The sequence below is a fragment of the Diceros bicornis genome, chromosome 11 (assembly GCF_020826845.1).
Source record: "Diceros bicornis minor isolate mBicDic1 chromosome 11, mDicBic1.mat.cur, whole genome shotgun sequence".
Lineage (NCBI taxonomy): Eukaryota > Metazoa > Chordata > Mammalia > Perissodactyla > Rhinocerotidae > Diceros > Diceros bicornis.
Window position 1 is genome coordinate 66,315,344 of NC_080750.1, and position 20,289 is coordinate 66,335,632.

General features: G+C 50.1%; 1 protein-coding gene across 2 annotated transcripts; it reads left to right on the plus strand.

Moving 5' to 3' along the window:
• The first annotated feature begins 214 nt into the window (after positions 1 to 214).
• Positions 215 to 16,170, plus strand: CLU (clusterin). 2 transcript variants are annotated; one of them, XM_058550463.1, is made up of 9 exons: positions 215 to 282; positions 3,820 to 3,951; positions 5,218 to 5,366; positions 8,299 to 8,469; positions 9,977 to 10,388; positions 11,457 to 11,561; positions 14,534 to 14,763; positions 15,498 to 15,673; positions 15,925 to 16,170. In XM_058550463.1, exons 2-9 carry the CDS (start codon positions 3,858 to 3,860, stop codon positions 15,932 to 15,934), a joined length of 1,347 nt encoding a protein of 448 aa, XP_058406446.1. In that variant the 5' UTR covers positions 215 to 282; positions 3,820 to 3,857; the 3' UTR covers positions 15,935 to 16,170. The 2 variants fall into 2 exon arrangements, with proteins under 2 accessions (XP_058406446.1, XP_058406447.1); XM_058550464.1 differs by lacking the exon at positions 215 to 282 and adding an exon at positions 504 to 695.
• The last annotated feature ends 4,119 nt before the right edge of the window (positions 16,171 to 20,289 follow it).

A 20,289-nucleotide genomic window follows, 5' to 3' on the forward strand; every position in this document is an offset into this window, starting at 1 on the left:
CGGCCATTCGCGGTGCTGATGCACCCCCCGCCCCGCACAGCCCCCCCCGCGCCCCCCGCCCGGCGCTGCACCGGATCCCCCCACCCCCACCCCCACCCCCCGCGCCCGCTTCCAGAAAGCTCCCGGTGCATTCCCCGGCATTCTCTGGGCGTGAGTCATTCAGGTTTGCAGCCAGCCCCCAAGGGGGTGTAACGAGAGCGAGCGCTATAAAGCCCGGCGCCTCGCCGTGCTCACCACGCCGCGTCGCCAGCAGGAGCTCACCGGCGCCGGGGCTGCTGACTGGTGAGATTCTCCCCTCTCCCTACCCCTGCGCAGAGCCCCACGGGCACCGGTGGGCGGGCGGGGGAGGCAGCCAGGCGAGGAGAGGACGATCGCTGGCAGTCACAGGGCTGTCAGAGCTGCGCTTTGGATGGAGTCGGGGAGCGGGGGAAGGGAGGTGGCCAGAGCCCCGTCACCAGGCAGCCGAGTCGGCGGCCGAATTGTGGGGGGCGGCGTCCACGCTGCTCCTCAGGACTCCCTGTGCTCATTAGCTTCAAACACAATTCTGTGGGGTAAATAAGGCAGGTGTAATGATCCTCTTGCAAAGTGGGGGAAACTGAGACTTGGAGAACGGACGCCTATTGCCGGAGGCCCAGGCTCGTGAGTGGCAGAGCTGGCCTGCACGCAGGGCCTTCCTGCAGCATCTTCCTGTAAAGGTACTGCTCTCAGTGGGGGTTGTCCGCTTGCGTGCATGAGTCATCCTGTTTGCTCCGGAATTCTCTAGCTCTTCGAATAGTGTTTATAAGTATGATGTTTTGATTTAAGTTTATGTTGCAATCACTTAAATCCTACTCCTTCTGCTTCCTAATGCAGCAGGGTACATCAGAGAAAAGTCACACAGCCTCTGTCAGACCTTAGACATCTGATTCAACGTCTCATTTTATAGATGATGATCTGAGGCCTGGAGAGGTTTAGGACCTTCTCCAAAGATAAACAGCAAATGGTGTCAGAACTGGAATTACAACCGAAGCCTCTTGACCTTCCAGAATCTTTAGACCTAATGTAAAAAAAGAAGCTGATTGTTATTATTTTCTTTTAAGAGAGAGGTCAGGAATTTAAGAGTAAGTACGGACACTACAAAAGGATGCTCGTGAGTGTTCATTATAATTACAGTGGGAAATTATAGATAATTTAAATGCCCAACCTTGCGGGATAGCAAAATAGAGTACATCAGAAAACAGACTATTATACAGCCACAAAAGTGTGCTTTTAGAGAATATTTGAAGATAGTGGGTATAAAGGATCCCATTGTATACAAATGCATAGAAAATAGAAGGAAATATACTTCAGTGCTCATATTTGCCTCTGGATGGTATGAATTACCGGGGAATTATTTTCTCATTTTTCCTTGTGGTTTAGTTTTCTACATTTGGGGAGGCAGTAGGATAGGAGGTTGGGCCTTGGGCTTTAAACCCTGCAGCTTACTAGCTGCGTGACTGCTTTGCTTAGGTCTCTGTGTCCCCCCCATGGCCCCCTCTGGGGGAAAGAGGCTGCCTGGTATTGGTGGGGAAAGAAGGGCCTCTGCGTGGTTTGTCCGGTCGGAGTAGTTGGCAGCCAGGCACCCAGGCCAGGAGATGAGATGAGAGAGGAGGCGAGTCACTGCCACGGGAGGGCAGTTTGCCACGCAGCCGCTGTTCTAGGGCCATCCTTGGACCAGCAGTATCAATATCACCTGCAGGCTTATTAGAAAAGCAGATTCTGAATCAGAATCAGTATTGTAACAAGACTCCCAGGTGATTTGCAGGTACTTTAAAGAGCTGATCGTTTCACTATGGCAAAGCCACATGGTCAGGGAAGGACCACATGTGGCGTCTCTGTGCCTGTTTCAGTTCCTCTGCCCCTCCCCAAACATGCCACCTCCTCCCACTGCCCAGACAGGTATTGCCAATGCCCACAACTGGCCCTACATCAATTTTTGAAGTAGTCAGAATTTACTATGATTATATAAGACCCTTGTGTTTACAGAACACATTCACATCTCTGAGGTCTATAGTAGGTCCATTTCACAGATGAAGAAGCTGAGGCTCAGAGATAGAAGTGACTTGGTGTCAAGGAAAGAACAGTGGACTGGGAGTTGGGAGAGCTGGGTTGTCCTCCTGGGGTTGCCACGAGCTTGCTGCAGGCCTTGGGGGGCCCCATCCTGTCTCTGGGTTTGGCCTCCCCTCTGAGGTGGAGGGATTGGGCAGGAGACTGATCTCTCTCCCGGCTCTGAGCTCGATGGCTCCCCATGGACCCCAGGCTCCTGGTGGGAGACCCTACACGGGCTGCTGGGTTTCTGGACTCCTCATCCAGTGCTCTTGCCTTTGGCTGCCCTGCCTCCCCTTTCTTCAGGGCCGAACGCCCTGTCTTCTGGATTTCTCAGGAGTCACTGCCATCAGGGGCCTCTCCCGGAGAAGTGTTCCTTGCTGGCTTCCTCCCTCTGGCGTGATGAAGGATCTGTCCCTACTGAGGTGTTTCAGGCCTCAGTGAGCAGCTGAGGCAGAACCCGTGAGCCTGGGCCTTCTGCTGGGCCTCAACTAGCACCCTGGCTCAGCCGCCCACCCTGGCTTTGGGGAATGCGATGACCCACTCTTCTCCCACGCTGCTCCTTCGCTCCGTGTGGCTGGTTCGGGAACCACGACTCTGCTACCTTACCAATTACCCTTCAGAGAGGCTTGCCTTCTTAGTGCTCTCCCAGTGTCCAGATGGGCCTGCTGCGCTGAGAGCACAGTTTCAGGAAGGAGGGCCTCCCTGGTCTGTTGTGGGACATGGGTGAGTTCAGATGAGCATTTGGGGGGAGGGCAGGTTGCAGGGGGAGGGGTTTCTGTTTTATGCAACAACTTCAGCTTCTGGGAAAGGGTCTGTTGTGTAAGACCAGGCACCAGCCCAGTGGTGGCAGGAGCCCCTTGGCAGGGCACCCTGATGTGAGCTTAGAGGGAACAGGCCATGTGACAGGGACCTGGCAGAGCAGAGGGACTTTTCCTGGGGAGACGTCGGGGCCCAGCTGCTCCTTGGCCCACTGTTCACCGTTTCACTCTGCTCCTCCCTCTCTACTCCCTGGAGACAATTGTCCACCTCTCCTCGCTCTTCTCTTTATTTATACCCCCAAATCCATGCAGCCTGGCTCAAGTTTCATGCTAGGGATGGCAAACAGATTTTATTTTCCTGTGTGGACCCAAAGGGTTGGCTGTCACTGCATCAGACTCTTGAAAAGCAGTTTTAGGTGTCGAGGCTCTGGGGGAGGAAAGTGCTGTGATTGATTGGTCATGCCTGCTGTGGGCAGGGGGGTTAGTGATGCGCACGGCATGGGGCTGTCTGAGCTCTGGGATGCAGGCTTCGCTGTGGAGGGGCAGGATAGGGCTGTGAGTGATCCAAGAGAGGTTTTATCAGGGTTTGTTTGATATGAGCAGGTATCATTAGATAGACGCCCTTTCTGGATGCAGAAAGCGCGTGCCCCTTGCTCAGGCATATTCAGCTATTATGGGGAAGGAGGAGGAGGAGGAGAACCCGAGCCCAGTGGCTCTGACTGCAGGGTTCTTATTTCTTCTGTGTTAGGCAGCTGTCCTGTGGTTCTTCCCTGTACCCACTGCCTCCACTTTCTTTTGAAGGTGTCCAATGCCATGTCTGATCTTTTTCCCAATTTCCCATGGTGGGTAAAAACACAGTGATGCCACCCGAGAGGATAGCCCAGGGCAGGGCCTCTGCAGGGCCCCTGGGAAGCTGCTGCAGGCAGCAGGCTGGGCCGGAAATCAGCAGGCTGTCGAGCTGTTACCATGACAGTCTCTTGTTCTCTACAAACAGAGGCGTGCTAGGATTCCAGAAGTGGAGAAGGAGGCAAGATGAAGACTCTCCTGCTGTTGGTGGGGCTGCTGCTGACCTGGGAGAATGGACAGGTGCTGGGAGACAAGGCAGTCTCAGACAGAGAGCTCCAGGGTAAGTGGACCAGGCGTGCCCCTCTTAGCACACTTCCTCCATCAGGGCCCCAAAGGTTAAAGACCGTTTTTATCCTTTGCATCGGATTGGATTTGCTCTGCCCGGGCCCCTCTCTGAGCCTCTTCTCCCTGGCTACCTGGCCTACGCTCTCTGTGGGCAGGTTGGCTTCTAGGCATTGTCAGGTGTCTGCTAAGCCCTTTCTGGCTGCTGTATCTTGTTCAGCTGTTCCCTTCCCATTCTGCTCGCCCGGCCCCCATGCCTCCTCCGTGAAGGTCCATGAAGGCTGGACCACGTGATCCTCTGTGGCTCTCCCCTTTCTGAGTTTCTGTGGCACTTACTACGTGTTTCCTCCCTGCTTCTACCTACAAAACCAAATGGCATTCACTATGAGGGCTTGTCATCCTTCAGAGCACAGCTGGTGGTCCCCTCCTCTGCCAGCCCTTTCCTGAAACCTGTCCTCCCTCCACCCCACTCTTGTCCTACTTGCTGACCAGTTCTCCTGGGTAGTAGTTAAAAACCCAAACTTTGAGATGAGAATGGGTATGAGTCTGGCTGTGTAACCCTGGGCAAGGATCTTGATCTCACCGGCTTCTCTTTCCTTTCTGTGTGATGGGGATGATGACGTGCTGGGAGGGTTAAATAAAATGCTCGTGCCGTGTCCGGCTCAGCGCGTGGCCCCAGATCAGTACCACAGAAGCATTAGCTGTTACTCCTTTAGTACTTCGGTGACATTGTCTCATTGCATTTATCACAGGGTGTTGTGTCTTGATCACAGTCTCCTTGAGGAATGGTGCTGTTAATTCATCTTTGTGTCCCCATCACCTGACACTGTGCATTGGAACAAAGAAGAAGTTCAGATGTTTGGTTAAATTGAATTCCGAAAGGACTTGTATCCAAAATAATAATATTTTATATTTTGAAACTTAAGTGGTTACACTTCCAGAATTATTGTTTTCTTTGAAAATTTTCTTCTGCAGCTGGGCAGGCTCGTTCTCCAGAGCCGCAGGGGCGTGGCGTGGCTGTCCCTCCTCTGGGGTGTGTCCACTCCGATGGTCTGTGTTTCTGAGCAGCTGGGCGTAATTGACTCTCAGGCTCTGGGTCCACAGTGAGCCCTGCGATGGGAGCCTTGTCAGGGCAAAGCTGGGGTCCAAAGGCTGCGCCTAGACCCGGCTGGCCTTTCTGACCATTCCAGCTGGTCCCAGGGTTGTATCCCCATCACCATCTCTTCCTCTCCCCTCATTATACCTCCCTGCTCTTCTCCTGCAGAAATGTCCACCCAGGGGAGTAACTACATTAATAAGGAAATTAAAAATGCCCTCAAGGGGGTGAAACAGATAAAGACCCTAATAGAACAAACAAACGAAGAGCGCAAATCACTGCTGGGCACCTTAGAGGAAGCCAAGAAGAAGAAAGAGGTGAGAGCCAGGTGGCCCCACCCCACCTTGACCCCTGCTTGAGCGGAGGGCAGGGTCCTTGCTTCTTGGGTACCCTGCTAGGTTGCCATGGTGACCGGGAGTGGAGTCCTTCCTGGGCTGGGTCAGCTGACACTGGGGCTTTAGTTAGGAAATAGGGTTTATTTGCTTTTTGAAAGCTTCCAGGGGTGCGATCCTGGATCTGGTTTTGTTACAAGCCTGGCCCAGGGCCTGCTGCCCAGATTCACTTCAATAGATTTCTCTAAACCCTGGCTGTGTGCAAGCTCCAAGGTCAGCTTTGCATAGGGTCTGTCAGGGGTTAGGAGGGGGAGGCACACATTGTATTGCATTGTATTGTATTTAACTTCCTACCTTCAGAAAGCTTATCTGGTAGGGGCAATACCTTTGGGGTTAAGGCAGGCTCACACTGTACTGCCCCATGTCTCTCTAGAGTTCTGGACTACTTCATCCAGAGACACCCAAGTCCAACAGTGAACATGGTGGGTCTAGCCTGTGCTTAATGATGCAATAAAACTAAAACACTATAATTCAATAAACGACTTATTTAAAAAATCAGTAGTCTCCTTAAGGATATCCTAAAAACCTATGTTCATTGTCACCCTACCCCTGACAAAGGAGATGCTAAGATGGGGCCACTTGCCACCTTCATGATCCACAATGCATAGTAAAAGCATTTTAAAGGCTCTGAGAAGTTCTGCAGTGAAGAAACCCATGTAACTTCATTTAATCCTGTGTTTTCCAAATCAAATTGACCAGAGAATCCTTTTTTTTTTTTCCTGATAACTTTTAGCACAATTCCATGGAAACCACTTAAGGAAATGCTGGCCTGGATGCAACTCTAACTTTTTTTGAAACTTAACGCCCCTTCTTGGCATTGGTGTTAGTTCTCACCATTCTGTGAGAATCCTCAAATAGCTCATGGTAGGAGGGGCAAATCTTGTTCTTGAATTTTGTGATTATCACTGAAGTTTGATAGTTGACAATCCAGGTTTTATGATAAAGCACATCAAGTTTGGAAAAAGACTCTATTACTTGTCAGTTGAGGAATATGTGAACCTGAGAGAAGGGAAGTGAGCAGCGTAGTTGATGCTTGTGAATTGGGTAGGAGGTGTGGCGGCCTGTCTTTCACCAGCACGGAGCAGGGGATAGGGAGCAGGGGACAGGGAGCAGGGGACAGGAGCAGGGGACAGGGAGCTGGGGAAGATCTGTAACTCGACCGCCTCCTGGTCAGATCTTCGTAGTGTAGCTTTGCTTTGGGGTGTGGATGGTCTTCTTAATTCTTCTTTGAAGAGTAATACACTCATTTTCAAGATTTTATTTATTTATTTATTTATTTTTAAAGTGACACCTGATTTTGTTCACTTTTGGGAAAATGTCCGCCAAATAGGGCAGAGTCAAGTCTGAATTGACCATAATTTATCTGTTAGTCAATTTTTTTGTGTGTGTGTGTGAGGGAGATCAGCCCTGAGCTAACATCCGTTGCTAATCCTCCTCTTTTTGCTGAGGAAGACCGGCTCTGAGCTAACATCTATTGCCAATCCTCCTCCTTTTTTTCCCCCAAAGCCCCAGTAGATAGTTGTATGTCACAGTTGCACATCCTTCTAGTTGCTGTATGTGGGACGCGGCCTCAGCATGGCCGGAGAAGCGGTGCATCGGTGCACACCCAGGATCTGAACCCGGGCCACCAGTGGTGGAGCGCGTGCACTTAACCGCTAAGCCACGGTGCCGGCCCTCATTTTCAAGATTTTAATATGGAAAAGTAGAAGAGGAAAAGTTTTTCCATAACTCTTTAACCTTTGGACAATTTAGTGTTAACATTTGATCTATTGCTTACTATTTTTTTCTTGTATACTTTTTTGACTGTTGCTATATTCAAAATCATAAGTTTTTGGGGGGCTGGCCCCGTGGCTTAGCAGTTAAGTGCGCACGCTCTGCTACTGGCGGCCCGGGTTCGGATCCCGGGCATGTACTGAAGCACAGCTTCTCCAGCCATGCTGAGGCCATGTCCCACATACAGCAACTAGAAGGATGTGCAACTATGACATACAACTATCTACTGGGGCTTTGAGGAGTAAAAGGGAAAAAAAGGAGGAGGATTGGCAATGGATGTTAGCTTAGGGCCGGTCTTCCTCAGCAAAGAGAGGAGGATTGGCATGGATGTTAGTTCAGGGCTGATCTTCCTCACAAAAAAAGAAAAAAAAAAAAAACCCTAAGTTTTTAACATAAAAAATGCTTATTATAATATTTAACTCTTATTATAAACATCCCTTGTAATGCTTATCTACTCTTTGTATGGACCACAATTTGCTTAACTTGTCCTCTAGTTTTGAGCATCTGAATTCATTCCAGTATTTTGTTTTTTTTTTTTGCTATAAACGAATACTGTACAAATATCTTTAGACATATGGATTTTCCCTTTATGGCAGGGATTCCTCGGCATAGATTCTTATGGAATTATTGGGTCAAATGACAGGAGCACATGAGAGTTTGGGGAGTTGTTGTGACGTTGATTTTGAAAGCTTGCCTATTCCTGGGGCGTGGCAGGGGACCATGGTTGCAATAGAAAGCTAAGAGTCAGGGGGCCTCTAGAAGCTTCAGAAGACGACATTTAAACATCAGAAGTTGAGCATAGAAGATGAGGTGTAAGTAGGAGGTAAATGCTGGGGTGAGGACTGTAAGTGAGGTGCTGGGAAAAGGAGATGTCCACATGGGGTCTTGTGGCCAGGAAGGGTCAAGGAACAGCTGGGTCTTCAAGGTGAGGGGATGTTTAAAGCTAGGTGGGGAGGGCATTCCAAGTAGGCACATGAGGGAATGCATGAGCCAGAGCAGGGAGGTCTGGCACCACCGGGCCTGCGTGGGAAGGGCGAAGCCTGTGGTTTCTGTGTGGCTAACCCTGCCTTGTGTCCTCCTGTAGGATGCCCTAAGTGAGACCAAGGATTCTGAAACGAAGCTGAAGGAGTCCCAAGGGGTGTGCAATGAGACCATGACGGCCCTCTGGGAGGAGTGTAAGCCCTGCCTGAAGCAGACCTGCATGAAGTTCTACGCGCGTGTCTGCAGAAGCGGCTCAGGGCTGGTTGGCCACCAGGTGAAAAGGGGAAACGCTCCTGGAGGGTGGCCTGGGCTCAGAGCGGGGAATGAGGAGAACCAGATGAAATATGCTTCTGTTATTCCGCACCCGGTTCCAGTGTGTGAGGGGTCCCCACACCAAGCAGTCGCCGACACCATCCGGGTGTCCTACAATTCAACTGAATTTGGACACTATCTACCTGGAGATAGCATCAGATCCCACAGGTTAAGGGTTCAGTCCCACAAGACTGCCCCACCCCACTGCCCCCAACTTCAGACATCAATAGTAAGTCCAGTTTGTCACCTGTGCTTCTGACCGACGGGCTGTAGATTGGATGTTCCCATGACACCCTCCTTGGGTTCAATTAATTTGCTAGAGCGGCTCACAGAACTCAGAGAAACATTTTACTTACTAGATTATCAGTTTTTGATAAAAGGATGTAACTCAGGAACAGCCAGGTGGAAAGATGCACAGGGCGGTATGGGGAAAGGGCGTGGAACTTCCGTGCCCTCTCTGTGCGCCTCACTCTCCCAGCACCTCCACGTGTTCACCAATTCAGTAGCTCCGCAAGCCCATCCCTTTGGGTTTTTATGGAGGCTTCATTACATAGGCATGATTGATTAAATCATTGGCCATTGGTGATTGATTCAACATCCAGCCCCTCTCCCCTCTCTGGAAATCAGGGGGTGGGATTGAAAGTTGCAACCCTCTATTCATGGTTGGTTCACCTGGCAACCAGCCCCCATCCTTAGGGACTTTCCACAAGTTACCTCATTAGCTGACATCTGTATTGCTGTCATCACAGGAAATTCTAAGGGTTTTAGGAGCTTTGTGTCAGGACAAAGACCAAATATTTATTTTCTATTATAAATCACAGTATCACAGCTTTATTTCACATGCCAGATTCAATTGATTAGTTCTGGCTACATTTGGGCCCAGAGTGCCATGATCAATTGGTAATGTCTGCTATGAGTGCAGAAATGTGGAGTCATCAAAAGCACCTGTGCCAGGTGTTTGCCATCTCTTAGAAGACTCTTATCTAGCAGTTACTAGCTGGATAACATAACAAACGGCTTCATGGTATGGCAGAGCCCGGGGTCCACTTAGGCAGAAGGAATTAAGAATTTTTAGTACATTAACATTGATTCCATCTTCCCCTGTGGGCCTCCCTCAGTTGAGACTCATGAATTTTGCCATTCCCTGAAGGTATATCAGTTGACCCTTGGCTGAGCAGGGGTGGGGATCATTGGTGGCCGAAGAGGACAGCAGACTAGTCTGAAATGACAGGCCTTCACAGGTCTTCCTAAACTCTTCCCTGTTGGTGTCGGTAGAATGGAAGGGCATCACCTGACAGTTCAGAGACTGGGCAGCCAGTCTCAGGGGGGCCTTCAGTCACACGCTGTGCAACTCTGAAGAGACTGAGGTGCAGCGAGGGGCCGGGCTGGCCCATCTCGACCAGGAGAAGGCGCAGGAGGCTGGGCCTGTGGTGAGCTTCTCCTAACTGTCTCCATTCTGCCCGTCACAGCTCGAGGAGTTCCTGAACCAGAGCTCTCCCTTCTACTTCTGGATTAACGGTGACCGCATTGACTCGCTGCTGGAGAACGACCGGCAGCAGACCCACGTGATGGACGTCATGCAGGACAGCTTCAACCGGGCGTCCAGCATCATGGACGAACTGTTCCAGGACAGGTTCTTCGCCCGTGAGCCCCAGGATGGTTACTACTACTCGCACTTCGGCCCGTCCCGTAGGGGTTCTCTCTTCTTCAACCCCAAGTCCCGCTTCGCGCGGCACATAATGCCTTTCCCTTTGTTCCACCGCCTGAACTTCCAGGACATGTTCCAGCCCTTCTTCGACATGATCCACCAGGCCCAACAGGCCATGGATGTCCACCTTCACAGTCTGCCTGACCAGCTCCCCATGACAGAAATCCCAGGAGGTTAGAAAGGTGTCTCATTCTTCCTAAGAAGGGGTGGGAACTAACATTTTAGTGAGAAACCCATTAGATGCTGAGAACTATGCTGGGGGTTGGCATGTGTCACCTTGATTTCCCCCCAGCAGCCCCGTGAGGGAGCTCATCCCCATTTAAGGAGGAGAAAACTCTGACAGAGGTAAGGGAGTGAGTCCAAGCTTTCACAGCTGGTGAAGTGGGTCCCGGTCAAATCCAGCCCTGCAGGACTTGGAGTCTGTATTCTTTCGAGTTTACCATCCTCTTTTCAGCAACTAGTGGGCATGACGTGGACTGCTCCCTCTAGGGAACCAGACCCGTTTCTCTTGGGAGCTCAGGTGGCTTTAGGTGGATGCCATGCAAACATTGGTGACAAATGATATAATCAGCCCATATTACAGTTAAGACAGCTGTTCCTGGCTGTAACCTTAGGGCCTGGTACAGAATGGGTGCACAGTGAATAGTTTTTGAATGAGTGAAGTCTCATGTGGACATGAAAAGCCAATACTTTTAGAAGTGATTTCTTTCATTGAACCAATAGACATCTGTTGGCCAATGCCATCCCTAAATGCTACAGTTTGGCACCAGAGTTGGGCTTGAAATGGATTGGAAATATAGGAGGGCAGTGAATTTAACAAGCATCTACTGCATAACTGTGATGGGGGGAGCCCCGTGTGATAAGGAGGTTCCAGAGGATCCCATTCCTGCCTTCCAGGGACTTGCTGTACTTCTAGGGGAGAGAAATAAGCCAGATAGAACGCAGAGCAAAATGGGTTATGATGCCAAAGAGCAGTGCAAATAGTTAAGGGAGTGGGGAGGCAGGAGAGGTCTCATCAGATGGAGATGGTGGGGGGCCATGCCCTGCTGAGGGAGCCCTGGGGACCACCTCCTGGTGGTCTGCAGGGAGCCCTGATCAGGCCAACAACCAAATTCCAACCTGCTCTGCCCCGAAGAACCATCTCAAACAGAGGTGTGGAAGGGGTAGGAGAGATGGGGGTGGCCCATCCCTGTGTGGCTCTGTGTGGTCCCTCAGCATGACTCACTCTTGTGTGTCTCCAGAAGACAACCACGACCGTGCCGTGTGCAAGGAGATCCGTCACAACTCCACGGGGTGCCTGAGGATGAAAGACCAGTGTGAGAAGTGCCAGGAGATCTTGTCAGTGGGTGAGTCAGGGAGCCTGGGGTCCCTGGGACCTCCCTGGGGCTGCCTTTCTGGGGTCAGACAGACGGGAGCTCAGGTTCTGGCTCTGCTGCCTCCCAGCTGTGGCTCTGGGTCCTTCGCTCCGTCTGCCTGGGCTCCTCATCTGTAGTCCAGGGTTAAGAGGCAGGGTTGTCCCTGAGGTCGGGAGACAGTATCCGAAGTGCCTGCCACATCACCCAGCGTGTGATCAAGAGGCAATCCATGCGACGGGCGGCGGTGCTTTTTTAAAAAGCCGTCATCCTTTGATTTTCCCCAGTTATTCTTTTCCCGAGGGCCAAGCATAGTAGACATCCTCATTTTTCCCTGCTGATCATGAAATTTTAGATGGTATGCATTCTGTTTAACAACACTTACCCTGTGCCAGGCAGTGTTATAAACGCTTTGCAAATATTTACTCATTTCCTCAGAATGACCCCGAGTTGCGTACAACGATTGTCCCTGTCTCACAGAGGAGGAACCTCCCTCACAGATGGTTAAGTAACTTCCTGGGGTTCTGGGACACCCATGTGTGGGGAGCCAAGTGTCTGGGACGTGTCCTGAACCACTGCTTTTGTTCTCTCCCAGCACACAGGGTCCCTGGGAGGGGGCCCTTAGCTTCCCAGCAGCAGTCCCCCTGGTTGTCATTGACTAGTTTCTTCCTACTTTGAGGGAACAGCTATGGAAGCACCTAGAATAGTTCCTGGCACACGACAGTCTGTGCTCAGAAAGAGTTAACTGTTTCCCTTGTACACAGCCCATCGACCTTGTGGCTTTGCTCTTACTTAATACATTTGGGCTTGCCAGGGAGGCCTTCAGAGTCTAGTTAAATATTCCTAGCCTCATTCCTGTAATTTTAGAAGCCACTGACAAATAAATACAAGTGCTGTAAGAGGCTGATGTATGAAGAAGTGAAGATGAGTACATAACCAAGCCTTTTGTGCTTTTCCCATGAAATATCACAGTTAGAATATCATAAATTACATAGTACCTCACCACGAGAAAGTCACGTTAGGGCCAGAAGAAGAGATGTGAGATGCCCAGGCTTGGACCGTCACCCTAGCACTGATCTTAACGGTCACTGATCACGGCTTCCCCAAACAGGCACCTTCTCTGCAGTGAGGAAGACTCACAACCTCTTATTTAAGGTGCTCGCAACCGTGCGCGAACTGCCGCCTCTCTAGACCAGGATTTCTCAGCTTGGGGGCTGTTGACATTTTGGGCTGGGTCATCGTCTGTCGTGGGGCTGTCCTGTACACTGTAGCATGTTTAGCAGCACCCCTGGCCTCTGCCCACTAGATGCCAGGAGCCCCCCACCAGTGTGTCAACCGAAAATGTTCTCAGACTTTGCCAAATATCCTGGGGCGCAGCATTGCCCCCAGGTGAGACCCGCTGTCTAGACGGAGTCTCAGTTCTCAGCGACTTTTCTTATTTTTTAGTTATTCCCCGGCAAAAGAGTTAAGGGTATTTATTATATATCTTTTTCAACCTGGCTTCTTGTTAGTAATTCTATTTCTTGCCCCACCTAACATTTTATTTTATTTTAATACAAATGATTACATTTAATACAATTATTTAATATAATCATTTAATATAAATGATTACGACTCTGTGGTGTGCAAAGATCTCCTTTCCCCTGACCTGTCTGAGTCTGATGTGCCCTCTTCGGGATATTTTTGAAAAATTTAGGAAGAGAAAAACAGTTTTTTAAAAAAATTATTTTATTGAGGTCATAAGGGTTTATAACATTGTGTAAATTTCAGGTGTACATTATTATATATCACGTTCTGTATAGACCGCATCGTGCTCACCACCAATAGTCTAGTTTTTATCCGACACCATACATATATGCCCCTTTACCCTTTTTGCCCTCCCCTCACCCCCTTACCTTCTGGTAACCACCAATCTGTTCTCCTTATCTACGTGTTTGTTTATCTTCCACATATGAGAGAAATCATATGGTGTTTGTCTGAGAAAAACAGTAGTTTTTAAAGAGATAGTGGGTGGTTGCCAGCTCTTATCAATCTGACAACCTGCAGTGGGCAGTCAGGGACCAAAATGAATGACCTCTACCCCTCGCTCCCTGGTGAGCTAGGGCACCAGCCATGGTGGGCAGGTGGGCAAGCCAGGACTGCCAGCCACCAGGCTGCTGCACTCTGCAGCATGAGGGTCCTAGCTGGCTCTTCTGCCACATGCGCTCTCATGGCCAGAATATCCAGCTCTGCAGATATGCTCAAAAGACAAGCTTGGAGAATTTTCCAGAACCACAGACTCAGAATAGGAAGAGCCTGAGTTTGGGAGTTAAAGTCCTGGGTTCAATCCTGGCTCCACAAATTGTGCGTTCTATGACTTTAGGCAAGTGATTTACTTCTGCAGGCCTCAATTTCATTATTGGTAAAAAAAAAAAAAAAAAATTCACTATTGGCAGTGCTTAAGTCAGAATACATCTGCTTGTTAGAAATAATGGATTTCCAAAGCACTTAGGTGGTGTCTGGTATGTAGTAGGGGCCACACAAATGGTAGCTCTAAGCAACATTCCCCTCTTGGAAATGGCCCGCTGTGGGGGACTAGGGCAGCGAGAGTAGCTCCAGGTCTGAGCACACGGAGCCCTGAGACCCCCGCTTCTCGCAGTGTGGTCAGTGTGTTCACTCCCGGTCTCCAGGGAGATAAGGGTCTTGCACCCAAAGATAAATCAGCGATGTCACCGAGCATGCTGTTCAGGTCAGCTGACATTGCTTTCCAGAGCAGGACTTTCTCGATGGAGGAAGCCACATGTCGACTTACGTCCTGTGGCGAGCTCTTTATTTTGTCCGGGACTGACGACAGACGGTTTGTGGAGCGGCTCTGAGAGCAGCTCTGCTTCAGGTCCGGGCTGCGTGAACTGATTTCCATTCATGTTTTCATCCCTTTTTAGCTTTTCCTTCACATTTCTGCCTTTTGTTTTTTCGTCCCTGGGCAGACTGTTCGACCAACAACCCCTTGCAGATGCAGCTGCGGCAGGAGCTGAACAACTCCCTCCAGCTTGCCGAGAAGTTCACCAAGCTGTACGACGAGCTGCTCCAGTCGTACCAGCAGAAGATGCTCAATACCTCCTCCCTGCTGAAGCAGCTGAACGAGCAGTTCAACTGGGTGTCCCAGCTGGCCAACCTCACCCAAGGAGAGGACCAGTACTATCTCCAGGTCACCACGGTGAGTTGTGTCCCCACCACACCCTGAAGCCGGGGGCCCAGGGTGCGGTCTGGAGGGGATGCAGAGCTCCCCTGGGGGTGAAACGGGATGGAGGTATTAAGGGGGCACTTGCGCTTCTGACTGAGCATGTGTCATGTGGTGGGAAACATAACAACTTTACGTACATTGTTGCACGGAAGCTTCATCATCCAGTGAGGTAGAATATCATGACCCCATTTTATGGATGGGGAAAGTAGGGAGGTTCAACAGCTTGCCCAAGGTCAGATAACTGATGGGTGACCCACCTGGGCATTTGAACCTGTCTGCCTGGCTGTGGAGCCTGTACACTTTCCACGAAGCTGCCTTGCTGCCCTACGCCATGTAGGATGGCTCGTGAATTGGTGCATCGTTCTCCACCAGTGATAACAGGCTTCCCTCTAGCAGGGAACCTTCTTATTTTCTTTCTCTGATTCCTTTTCTATCACAGCCTGGCTGGTGGCCGCCCAAAGAAAGCGTGTTGGCTTGGAAACCAGTTTTCACTCTGTGGGGCTCCCCTGGGCTGGTAATTTGTGGATGGGTTGTACACCTACAACACGTGTCTCTGAATGAGGGCATTTCTGCTCACTGAGTTGTACAGATGTCGAGATTAGTAAAAGCAAAGGGGTCAACTGTCCAGATTTAAGCCTGACTTTTGTTGCAAAATGAGTTCCTTTTGACCCATGTTTCAGCCCTTCTGTTACCTTTTCTGCTTCTAGGTGGCTTCCCACAATTCCGACTCCGACGTTCCCTCTGGCCTCACGAAGGTGGTTGTGAAGCTCTTTGACTCCAACCCCATCACTGTGACGGTCCCAGAAGTAGTCTCCAGGAACAATCCTGAATTTATGGAGACTGTGGCAGAGAAAGCTCTGCAGGAATACCGCCAAAAGCACTGGTGAGTGTGCAGGCCTTACCTGTGATTTTTCCGGGCCCAGCAGGTCCCTGGGAGCCAACAAAAGAGCAGAGCACCCAGCCTGGGAGTGACGGCTCTTGCAGCCAGAGCCCAGGCACGAAGGCAGGGAATCACCGGGAATTTTGTTTTTCCTTTGGAGAGTGTTCTTTCTGGGAGGATAAGAATTTGAGTGTTGGTTGCTGCCTCTCAGTGAATATTGAGCCCTCACTGTCCCCTCCTTCATTTTTTTTCAGGGCGGAGTGAGATGTGAACATCGCTATTCCAAGTACGGGGGCGTCTGAGTCCAGTTGCCCCCGAGATGAGCCACAAGCCCCTAGAGAGAGTTCTGCATGTCACAAGTGACCAGGCCCTGGCCTCAAGGCCTCCTGACCCCCAGCCTCTCCTCCTTCTGGGTTCCACCCTCTAATGCCTGCGTTTGCTGATCACGGGAGGAATTCCCCCGCACGCCACTAACACAATAAACCGCCTTGTAATCTGGATGCACTGGAGTGTCCTCTTTTTATGCTGGGTTTTTCTACCTCCCATATGCCTTTGTTTTGGTATGGAAATAAAAAAGAAGACTAGGTGGAAAAGAAAAAGCCGTGGCTAGGATGGTACGGGAAGTATCATATAGTTGAGACTAAAAGGAGTGTGATGATGAAGTTGATCCAATTCCAAGATTTCTTGCTTTTAGGAAGAGGAATGTGTTCCAACAACCAACTAAAATGAATTTCTGAAAAGTGAATCTTTTCCATTCCGTTACAAAACTGTTGACGGATTCTGATTGGGGTAGGGGGATCTCCTGAAGGAATACATTGAAAATTAGGGTGAAGAAGGGGTGAAAATAAGGCATACTGGGTATTTTAATACATAATCGACATTTTCCTTATGGAAACTGTAATCCCCAAAAGACAAAAGGAGGCAGATTTCTTTCTAGTTGTAATTGCTTGGAATCCCTGTGGCACCTTCTTGACTGTAGGCCATGTCTGTCCATGGTCAGTCCATGCAACTGTTATACCTTTCCCTCGACCGCAGGACTCTCTCCTCTGCTTGGGTCTTTGGGGCTGACCACTCACTTGGCAGTCTGGAATATAGCTGGGCTGCAGTACCGCGTGCTGCCAGCAGGTGGCCCTGACTAACCATGGTGCTCATCTCAACATTGTCGTCAAGCCTTCCCACTTATGAATATGCTCTAATTATAGAATTCTGTTCATCAAATACACTTCAAATGGAAAAAAAGATCTGTCTGCATCCTAGCTTTGTAGCAAAGTCCACATATTAAAAGCTCAGAATATTCTTAGGTCACCATTCCTTGTCTCTCTCCTAAGTTACATGAACCTCTACCACACAAGCAACAGACTCTAAGGCTTGGCTTGTGTCCAAAGAAGCTAGTATTTCAGGATTGCCATCAAGGACACTCAGAGTAAAGTTAGTATGATTCACTTAAAGATATACATTCATTAGGGTTAAGAATACATTAATGTAAAGAATACATTCATCAGAAGGCATTTGCTAAAATGACCATAATTGTAAATTATATGTTACAGTAATATCACACATTATGTTTCAAAATTTGTTTTCTGTTTTCCATCACGTTGCTAGATTCTGGCAGTCACTATATCCAGTACTTGCTTCTTTTTACACAACCCACTTTAAACTCTCCTAGACTAGCAACCTAAAAGACACAGTCTACAGCTGACTTGAGGTTCACCGGGCCCCCTTCTCTCCATCCCCTCTCCCCCTTTGCGCAGTGGCCTGGTGTGAGGGTCCTTCGACGTCCCTCCATCCCCAAAAGAAGTTCCAGCCTGAGGCACTAGAAAGACTGAGGCAGGACAGGAGATCACCAAGGTGCGGCGATGAGATGTGGATGATTCTGACTGGGGGACTGAATAATGAGCCGTTGGTGTCTGGCTTCTAGGATTCTTGCGGCAAAGTCAGAGCAGGGCTTGATGTTCTGAGAAGAGAGGGCTTGGCATCTACCTGGCAAGGGGGGTGGCACCAACCTGCTGTTAGCCCCTATGTTGACACTCGACGGCCCTCTGCCAGAAAATTGTGATAAGATATCATCTCTGAGGACTACAAGGTGAAATGACACCAGAGGTGTGCAGGGTGCAGCTTAAGCAACTGTAACCAGCAGCCCTGGGCCAACCAAAGTGCTCTAACCCCTGGGCAATTGCTTCATATGATCCCATTAGGTCCTCCTCTTGATCTCCAGTTCCTCTCCAGTCAATAGAAACTAGCTGGGGCGGCCCGGTGGCATAGTGGTTAAGTTCCTGTGCTCCACTTCAGCGGCTTGGGGTTCAGAGGTTCAGGTGCTAGGTGCAGACCTACACACTACTCATCAAGCCATGCTGTGGCAGAGTCCCACATACAAAATAGAGGAAGATTGGCACAGATGTGAGCTCTGGGGCAATCTTCCTCACCAAAAAACCCCCCCAAAAAACAAAAAACTGGCACCTGACCCAGCCTTATCCCAAAGAAGGCACATCACAGGAGTAGAGTGACAGGTGGACCACTTACTCCAGCCTCACATTCGTAAGGAGACTTTTGACCTCTTTGCAAATGACTGCACATATATAAAATCGCAGAGATGCGCTGACAGCAATAAATGAAGGTGTTCATCTCCAAATTCAAACCTGTGTCACATCACCTGCCCACCTGGCCGGAGTGCACGAGGAGGTATTGGTCTTTAAAACAATATCCTGCAATTATCCAGGGCACAGCACAATGTTATCTCACTTTGTGTGTAAAGGCGTTCGTTTGTGGATGTAGAAAATTGAAACCCACCAAACTTTTGATAATTGTCTTTTGGAATTTTCTGGAAATGTCTGGGCCTCTCTGGAGCTCTGAAAGGCCCTGTCACCTGGGAAGAGAACCAGGGTAAAAACCAAGATGAGCCAGGCTCGGGGGTCTGGTGCAGCTCTGCCCCGCCACTGCCTTCTTCTTTCCCCTTTAGCTCATGGGCTGCTGGAGCACCTTGGGATCAGGGTCCTCGTAGCTATTTCCCCGGCTTCCACTCTTCCTTCCTTGGCATAGCTCCTGCCTTAGTCCTCATTTTAGTAACTGGAGACCTACAGGTAAGATCTTCCTTGGAGGGGACCCAGAGATACCCCCTCTGAATTTGAAACCTGCTGTTTTGTAGAACTCCCTCCTCTCAGCAGCCCCCTAGCGCCTCCCTCAGGGTTTGCTCTCTTCTCTGTGGCATTCCTGGTCACTTCATAGTTTGGGACTAGCAGCCTACACAAGGTTTAGGTCCGAGGGGGCTGCTTTGTCCTCTGTATACCTCGGCTGGATCCTGACAGCTGCCACCAGAGGGCGCCTTGAGTCCCTGCTCCAGAGCTGACCACCAGAGGGCGCCTTGAGTCCCTGCTCCAGAGCTGACCGCGGATGCTTACCCTGAGAGAAGGCCCAGAGTTGTGCTGTGGCCCTGCTGATGGTCGGCTTTGCTGCCCCCTCCCCACAGTGAGTTCGACTTCCCTCCTCCCTTTTTTCTGTCCTCTGGGCCCCGGCCACGCAGGTGGCCTGACTCCGCTGACTTTGGGTTATCCCCAAGCAGAGACACCTACAAGTGAAGTGAGGGGGCATCCGTCTTGGGCGTTTAAATATCCCACATCTTTGCATTTAGGGAGGCTTTCTGAGTGGTGGTGCATCCTTCTGGGACCCTCACAGCTCACCCGGACCCCTCCTTTTCTGGGATCTGTACCCGTGGAGTGTAGGGGCCAGGCGGCCCCCTGAGGGGAGAAGCTGCCCACAATTCACTTACTCTACTTGGTGAAATTTGCACGTTTCCTTTTGGAGGGCGACCTCTCAGCCCCGTTCAACTTTGAGAGGTGCTCATGGCCCAACAGCCCGATGCTGTACTACGATTTAGTTTTACACTGGCCCGAGGAGACACCGTTCCTCCTCCTTCCATCCTGTTTCTTCTTAGATGCTGCTGGCAATCACCGTCCGCTGTTGGGAGTCCAGTCTTAGAGCGCCAGGCTCCGAGCCTCAGCACCCACGACTCTCCGAGTCTCCCGAGGTGAGGACACTGCCGGCTCATGCTACCGGAGGGCAGCACTGGGAGAGGGAAGCCAGCCAGTGGGAACCTGGAACAGATAGCAAGGAGGAAGCGAGGAAGGAGAGAAAACGTGGGTTCACCTCAGCGATGCCCTCAGGAGCCCCGTTTGTAGGCTCAGAACACACCACTCAATACCAAGAGGACTCTGCAATGAGAAGTTTTGGGGAAGGGTGACCTTCAGGCTTCAAAAGATCCCAAATCAAAGGGAGAGTAAATTATATTCACCAAAGTCCTGAACGAGAAAGGGCACCCAGGTTCTCTGGTAATTAGGAAGTCTTTTTCCAGAACATTCTTTTGCCTCAGCATTCCGGGAATTGAAGTTTTACTGAACCTCAAGGTTTCGGACTTAGGCCATTGTGCTGCATCCCTTCGGTGTCTGTACTTCTCCCACCAGGGTGGATGTGAGGTGCCAGAAGAGGGACCACAGAACAAGCATGGCACTCCTTCCTAGAGCAGAAATTTACAGATTCGGAAAATAAAACATTATTCAAAAGTTTAAAAAACAGTTACATAATGGAATAGAATGCAAAATTCATAGACTTTAAAAATTAAATTCAAG